This window comes from Chionomys nivalis, chromosome 26, assembly GCF_950005125.1.
Source record: "Chionomys nivalis chromosome 26, mChiNiv1.1, whole genome shotgun sequence".
Taxonomy (NCBI): Eukaryota; Metazoa; Chordata; class Mammalia; order Rodentia; family Cricetidae; genus Chionomys; species Chionomys nivalis.
The window spans coordinates 18,454,698-18,463,035 of record NC_080111.1 but is presented as its reverse complement, the minus strand read 5'-3'; the positions used below and the strand labels follow the sequence as shown (position 1 = coordinate 18,463,035).

The following is an 8,338-nucleotide window of genomic DNA, read 5'->3' as shown; positions in this document are numbered from 1 at the left end:
GTTCACCCCCAGAATATTTGCCGCTTGCAGACTGCTCCCCTGCAGAGGTGGCTCCTTCGGAAGTGACCACACCTGCCTTCTTGGTCCAGCTGTGGACCACAAACCTTGCCCCTTACTTGTCTGCATGCAATAACCCTATCTCTGTTCAGGGTAGAATAAGCAGTGAGCTTCTAGGGTGCTCGGGTTTTTCTCCAGCAGAGGGCCCACCCGACCCCAGCTTTCTGTGTGTCTGACACTTCTTCATTCCCAGCACAACCCATCGGGTCCAAGTCCCAGGAGCCACGCGAAGGACATAGCAGGTGTTGGTGGGTGGTTTTAAAGTTTCTGGGTCATTCTTACAAACAGGTTAGAGTCGTCCATCATGAAGAGGTCATGCTCTACCAATGTGAAACAATGTTTGTTCTTTCAGCGGGGCACAGTCTCATTACGGAGAGAAGCCACGACAAAGTAAATTATGACCCTTTTCCTGCTGAGGCTGGTTAGTTTATACACAAGCTGGCGAGAAATACAGGCTGGTAATTTTTTAGTTTGTTTGTCCCAGAGTATCCTCTTAGGGTGAAGTATTTTTGCTTAGTTAAGAAGGGAGCAGTGTTAGACACCATCACACATGACGCCTGCAGTCAGAACCTGGAACGTGTGAGCTCTGTCATTACCTATGCCGCCTTGGACAAGCTACACTGATTTTGTGGCCTGTCTATCTGTCCACTGGGGCCTTTGCAGGAGGTAGAATATAAGGGCCTTCGACTCAAGGTCATTCATTACTCCTTAGACAGCTCAAGCCACCATCATAAATAAGCTCAGAGCTCCCAATTCCACCTCGTGTTCTACAGAGAGGAGCCAGAGAGGTGCTAACGGAGGAGTCACATGATTTTCTAACGGCAGGATTCAGAGAATATCCTGTTTCCAAAGCAGAAGAGGGTCGTGGAGGGTGGGCGGACCCCAGATAGAGCCACTGCTCCTTGTCTTTGGTACCTCCCTCCCATCATCATCTCCACTCTTTCTAATATTCTTTTTGGAAAACTTTCCCTGAATTCTAGGAATCGCTTAAGCAAACTAAGTATAAACCGAAGGAAAGTGTTACAGAGCCCGGTTCTCAGAAGCGGACACCCCACTACTTAGCTTGGCTCAAGCTCTGAATGACAGGAACCTGTGGAATCTCATGCTATTTGGGGCGGAGTGTTGGACTGAGCTACTGACACTCTTGGCTGGTGTCTGATAGCGAATGTGTGGGGGCCGCTATGCTGTGGGCTTGCTTGCTCCCCACGTCCTGGCTTCCCCCGACGTGGGGAGTTCAACGGGAAAGAGCTGAGACTTTAATAGCACGAATGAAAGAAGGGGGAGCCATATTGCTGCTGCTGCTGCTGCTGAAATGTGGATTCCCTGGGGACTTCACTCACTAAAGAGCCAGTTCTGAGCTTAAGGTTGGTCTGAAGGCGCACGTGCACGTGACTTCCTGAATCATCTGAACACCACGTGCACCTCTATCAATTAGGAAACATAGATTTCAACGTTTAACGTCTCTTTTGGCCATGATATCTCAGTGTGATTTATGCGGCAAAACTGTACTTAAAGTATCACTGTCCCGTTACTGCACTTTAGCACCTGAGGCTACAGTCAGTTTTCTCCGGTCCAGTACAAAGGCGTGGCTGTTACCCACGCACAACCACGCTATCCGAAGGTCAAGAAACTGAAAACTTAGCCAGGCGATGGTGGCGCACGCCTTTAATCCCAGCACTCGGGAGGCAGAGGCAGGCGGATCTCTGTGAGTTCGAGACCAGCCTGGTCTACAAGAGCTAGTTCCGGGACAGGCTCCAAAACCACAGAGAAACCCTGTCTCGAAGGAGGGAGGGAGGGAGGAAAAGAGAGAGAGAGAGAGAAGAGAGAGAGAGAGAGAGAGAGAGAGAGAGAGAGAGAGAGAGAGAGAGAGAGAGAGAGAGAGAGAAACTGAAAACTTTATTTCCACTCTTGTCTAAAGGGTGTGATGCTGCAGCAAACACACAATTTCCAAGGGACACGAAACTGAAAACAACACACACGATGGTCAGTCATAGGATGTTTTATTTTAAAAACAGCACGCAGCGAAGAAACCGCACACAGCACCTGCCATACCTCTGCATCTGAAATGCTTCTTCTCTGTGATGTGGTAGGTTACAGTCTCAACTTCTTACAGTCACAGTATCCTTAAAGCCAGCGACGTCAACTACTTTGAAACGGTTCTGTTAACATTACCAACTGCTCAAAACATCTTCCTTTCAGTATTCTACGGTTGCCCACACTCACGGCACAACAGTGTGTCACACTGCTGACAGGTATTCTGTACCACCAACTCCCGACTCTATGTGAAACACAACTGCGACCTAAAGCAAGCGTTTTCCTAAATCAGTATACTCACGCTACTTTTCTCAAAAATATTTCCATTCTGAAATAGGTTTTTGTAAGATACAATAATTTCATCTTTTTATTACTAACAGAACTCATGCTGTACTTGTTTTCCTCAAAATATATTTGATATAATCTGTGCAAAATGTCGAGTTCTGTATAAGTATGTACCTTATTTTGAAAAAGTTTATAAAATATAGCGCCTAAAAACAACCTCAACATTAGACAACAGAGGAAGAAACATGTCAGACAAAGCCTGATTCGTCACGTGAGAAACTTAAGTATGTTCTTAAAGCTCAGGTATACATTCCTTGAAAATACTAAGAATGCACTTTGGTCATTATCGACAGATTAGAACACAGGCAAATGGAACACAACACTGTGTGCCGTTTCCTACACAAAGAGCACTCTACCATGAGGCTGACCTCAGGCTAGTCAAAGGAGCAGGAAGGGCAACGTGGCGTCACGTGGCTCCGTCCTCTGCACATTCCTGATAGTAAGAGTGATTCGGGAATGAGAACTGCACCAATCAAATAAATTATTTACAGTTAATTATTTAAACCCCTTAAAATACACTAAAATATGAATATATTCCATGTGACTTTGCACCAAGAAAATTCTAGATTGTTTCAAATACGTTCTTTGCTTTAGAAATCAAATGCTTGGTTCAAACAAAGCAATCGCAAAAAATATTTTGCTTCACATATTAAAATTCTACTGATTGTACAGATGTAACAACTTAGGATCAAGGCCAGATGCAGGGGACTATTGTATCTGCCCTATTTATCAATCAGGAAACATGATGAGCTCCCGCGGGACACTTGACAAGTTACTGAAGGGAGAGAAGCTAGCTTTCCGAGTTAAAAGCATCTAAAAATAGCCCTTAAATAATGAGCAGGAGGATGGGTGCACCAGATTAAATTCAGAGGTTAGGAGTGGTGGAACGAAGCTGTCGTTTCAGAAGACACAGAAATGTTATAACTAGCAATCAGATAAGTATTTGTTGGTTCTTAGCTTTACTTAAGTGTGGTAGGAACAGCATAAGCTCTAGTGTACCATGGGAAATTCTTTTGAGTAACGTAGCTTACTTTAGTAAAAGCGGTAAGGCACTTCACTTATGAGACGAGGCAGACCTCACTCAGAAGGATACCGTATTCTGCCTAGTACGCTGTAACGCATCCCACATAAAGATATACACTGAAAGTAACAATCTTAAAAAGTGCACGCACTGAGCGTGCACAGCTGGAGCTGTGCAAACAGCTCAGTGTTTCAAATAAATACATTTATCACTAATTAATTTTTATCAAAATATTTTACAGTATGGTAACCATTTACAATTATTGCTCCATAGGGTTTTATTATCAAAGAGCACTTGTTGACCTGTGACATAATACCATATATTAATACTGAAGGGTGCTTCAGCTGCAGCTTCATCGGCTTACATCCCAGCACTGTTCTGAAAGACTTCAAGAGCGACCCCGAGTGGATCCTGGTTCACCAAGGTAAATGTTCTGTGTTTAGCTGCGTCCGATGCACTATTTCGGAGTTGAAGTTTTCCTCGAGTAAGGCAAGTTCACGGCATTGATGCAGAAACAGTGCTTAGTGATGGCTTTGAGTTTCACAATGTGTCAATTATTTATGGACGATTACCAGGACCTCAGGTTTCTGGGTCGGTTTTGTCACCCTTTCAACAGCTAAGAACTACAATGCTCTAAACAGACTAAAACCAATGTAAAAAAAAAAGAATGAAAGAAATACACACACAGACAGACACACAACAACAAAAACAGTAAACAAGCAAAATAAATAAAAGAATTGCACTATGCAGTCTGATGTAAACACTTGGTTCCCAGCAGACTCCGGGGCAGAGGCAGCGACTGCTTCCGGACAGCTTCCTCAGCACTCTTGCTCTGGAACACGGGCCACCTCTTCACGTCTCAACGTCAGGGACTTAATCTTCCAGAGCTACAGAAAAACGTTACAAGTCATGATCGTCATTAACATGGAAGCTCAGGTCCTACCGCACACTACCCTTAAACTCCACTCCCAGGTGCGGAGTGCAGGGTTTCCTCCGTCACCTCCTTTAAAGGCGCATCTGAATCACCGCGGTGGATTATCAGGTCGCTCTTGTTGGCTTTTACTGAGAAATGTCAACATATACCCAATATTTGTTTACTATGTTCTTTCTAACCCTTACTAACATTATACATGTATCACAGGATATACCCATTGCTACACAAATAATAACAGTTTTTGGCCCAGAGGAGAATATGGCTCTTTCTGTCGAATCACTAGAACCAGTTTCAATTAATGAGGAAAAGTAAATCCTTCCTTTATGTACCCCAGAAGAGTCCTATATATATTGAATTCTGTTCCAGATTAGAAGTTCTATCAATATGAGAATCCATGACTATAAGTAAGTCCCTGAAGTTAAATGTGTAGCCACTGTTAATAACTGTACAAACTTGTTAAAACAACCCCACAATGCATGTGAAATCTCAAAAGGGAAACGGGGTTAGAGAAATGAAACAAGATTTGCAGGCTTTTACCTTTAAGTTGAACCCAAGCAGGTCACTGATGACGCCAGAGACAGCGGACAGGATGACGACCTGGGTGATGTTGTAGAGCAGCGGGTTCATTGTGAGTCCGTACAGCCTGAAGGGGCTGTCCAGCTCCTGGGGGCAGACACAGTGTTAGCTCAGCGGGTTCATTGTGAGTCCGTACAACCTGAAGGGGCTGTCCAGCTCCTGGGGGCAGACACAGTGTTAGCTCAGCGGGTTCACTGTGAGTCCGTACAGCCTGAAGGGGCTGTCCAGCTCCTGGGGGCACACAGAGTGTTAGCTCAGGGGGTTCATTGTGAGTCCGTACAGCCTGCAGGGGCTGTCCAGCTCCTGGGGGCAGAGACAGTGTTAGCCCAGGTCCTGCAGCAACTCCAGTTAAACAAAAACCCCCATAGGCAAAAGAGAGCTAAAAAAAAAAAAAAATCACTATTCGAAAAATTATAAATAATTTTAGAAAATACAAACTTACCTAAATTTGGAATAAATTTTTTAAGAAAAGTGACTTCCTTTAAAATAATTTTATAAATTGTTTAATTATTGTTACCAGTGGACTCCTAGTGAAGTCTTGGTCTAATAGCCATAGATTAGAGAATGCGCTTAGGGACAAGAGCTGGACCAGAAGCTAAGGGAGCACTGCTCCCTCTCACCTGAGTCCATTCATCTTCAGATGCACAAATACTCGCTGACGATTTGAATATTAAAAGGTCTGTTACACAGGCACCGGGCTGGGCTCTGGGAAGGCAAACTCAGTCCTAGCACAGAGGACTTCATAGCTCAGTGAGCACACAGAGTCAAGTGAGGTCCTCCAAGAGCAGGCTTGTGGGCCAGGGCTGGAGAAGAGCTGCAGGCTGCTGACTTAGAGGGCTGGGACCTCCTCAGCCAGACATGGCCCCAGCACTAAAGGAACTGAAGTCGGGGTGTGTGGGGTGTGTGTGTGTATATATGACACGGCAGCATGGCCAGGGAGGAAGGGCTGGGGCTGGGGCTGTGGAGATAAAGAGCAGTAAGAGAAGCGGGGGGGGGGGGGGGGGTGCTTTAGGTTCAGGGTGGTACTGGTAGAAGAAAGGGATAGGCCAGAGGGCACGAGCCCCGAATCTCGGCCTTGTGAGTGCTTGGCTGGTGAACACATCCAGGCCCACATCCTGGCCTGGGCCAGAGCATCCCGTGCTCTGCCTTGGATTAAATGCAATCAACAATTCCCTATCTCATTACCCTCTACCAACCTCCTCTTAGTATTTTTGATGCCCAATTTCCCACGAGTCACAGTCTACACTCAATGCCTTAGTTGACGGAGGACTTAACCCTATCACTGTGTCAAAACTCATTTCTCACCAGTCTCTGAAGACTCAAAAGTTGTGTAGGATGCTCAATTAGTTACAGAAATTAATATCCTTAAATAGATTTTAGTTTCGAGAAAGAAAAGCAATACTGTAACATAATGGTCGAAATGTCCCACTGCATTACCCGGAGAGCCAGGCCTGGCGGCACACCTGTGATCCCAGCACGCAAGAGACTGAGTCTAAAGTCACCCTGGGCAACAGAGTTAATACTGAGCCAATCACAGCTACATAGCAAGACCCTGATACAAAATTAAGAAAAGATTTTTTTAATTCCCAAGGATATTATGACACCAAACATATTATTCCAGTCTTTGACTTATCAAAAATAATTTTCAAATTAAAGATTTACTGACAATATGTACATAAAACATTTATGAATATATATCGTTTTAAAGCTATTTTGGGTCAAGCAGGAGACTGCTTTATGAAATATAAAATGAGCAGCTTCTGAGTTGACGTCATCTTTTGTGAAACATTTCCTAGTGTATTCTAGATAAAACTGACTAAACACGCACACAGCAAAAACAGCATTATAATACAACATCAGGAAATGCCTTGACATGCTTTTTAAAGACATTAGTTGGATTACGTAAGCAATGAAGAGCAGAGCATACTGCTCGAATGTGCTCAGATGTAACCTCACGCTGACATCTAGAGCCAAGGCAGATCTACGGAGACCAGGTTCACGGTCAGAAGAGCACACCCTCACCCATCCCAGCTCTGCGCTTACCTTCAGGAGTTTAGTAGCCAGCTTCAAAACGTTGTTCACGAGTGTCAGTTCCTCCTTTTTGTTTGGTTTCTTCTCCATCTTCAAGTAGAGGTTTATCTTTTATATAAAAGAGCCCCGTAGGCAAAATAATTTAAAGTTGTAACATACATGCTTTTCTTTTGGGGATTGAACCTAGGGCCTCATGCATGCTACACAATCATTTTACTAATGAGTTGTACCCCCAGATCACAAATACATTGTTTTTTGAAAAGAAAATTATTTAGATAACATTTTTTCCCATTTATTTTACATACCGACCACAGTTCCCCCACCCCTTCTCCTCCATCACCATCAGAAAGGAACTGGCCTCTCGTGAGCTCCCACAAGGCAGGGCACATCAAGTTGAAGGAGGACCGAGCTCCTCCCCTGCACCAAGGCTGGGCAGAGTAGTCCAGCATGGGGAACAGGCTCCCAAAGGCCAGCTAAGCACCAGGGACAGGTCCTGATCTCACCGCTAGGAGCCTTACAAAGAAACCAAGCTAAACAACTGTCACACACATGCAGAGGGCCTCGGTGGGTCCCAGAAAGGCTCCCTAGCTGTTGGTCCAGCGTCCATGAGCTCCCACAAGCTCAGGTCAGCTGTCTCTTTGGGTTCTCCTCTCATGACCCCCACAAATACATTCTTAAACAGATCTAAAAGGCAGTCGCCACAGTATTAATAGTGCGTCTCTGGGTATTACATTACAAATGATTTTTAATGTTTATACATTATTATATATTTCAAACCTTATAATGAACTTATTTAATAATAAGAAAACTTAAAAAGGTAAACACTGTATTCTCAGGGCCAGATCAGAGAATAAACAGAAACAGAATAAACTTAACAAACTGGCTCATGATTTTTTTTATTATGAAAGCAATGCAAATATTCGCTATCTTTATTACCCATCTCTGATACTTTTGGGGTGCTGGCCAGCTTAGTTACCCTGTCTGGAAAGGCTCTAGCTCTAGGCCGCTCATACACTGTGCTCACTCACTTACCCATCTTCCCTCTTTACTCAGGCAGCCACAGCCCAACCAAACCAGTGATTCACACAAGGACTAGTGGACTAACAATGATCTGGTCGAGGTTCCTAGGCGCTATGACCTGGACAGCTGGTAACATCAGCAGAAATCATGATACGGCAAACCCAAATCATGTAAGCCAGCACAAGGTCGGGAGTCCACAAGGGAACAGGACAAGAGGTGCGGGAGGAGGTGAGTGAGAAGCCATTGGCCTCACAATAAAGTTGAGGAAGTGGCTGACCATGAGACCCAGTGACTGCTAGAGACGATTACCTTTGTGGTAA

General features: G+C 44.6%; 1 protein-coding gene across 4 annotated transcripts in view; it reads right to left on the bottom strand.

Annotated features, from left to right (window-relative positions):
- Positions 1 to 2,047: 2,047 nt before the first annotated feature.
- Phtf2 (putative homeodomain transcription factor 2) overlaps positions 2,048 to 8,338 on the bottom strand; it is a 90,347-nt gene continuing 84,056 nt past the window's right edge. For all 4 annotated transcript variants that reach the window (XM_057758490.1, XM_057758494.1, XM_057758492.1 and 1 more), the window contains 3 exons: positions 7,011 to 7,106; positions 4,929 to 5,054; positions 2,048 to 4,344 (listed from right to left, as the gene is read on the bottom strand). In XM_057758490.1, the coding sequence (XP_057614473.1) occupies positions 4,276 to 4,344; positions 4,929 to 5,054; positions 7,011 to 7,106 (291 nt within the window). In that variant the 3' untranslated portion in view covers positions 2,048 to 4,275. The remainder of the gene's footprint in view (positions 4,345 to 4,928; positions 5,055 to 7,010; positions 7,107 to 8,338) is intronic.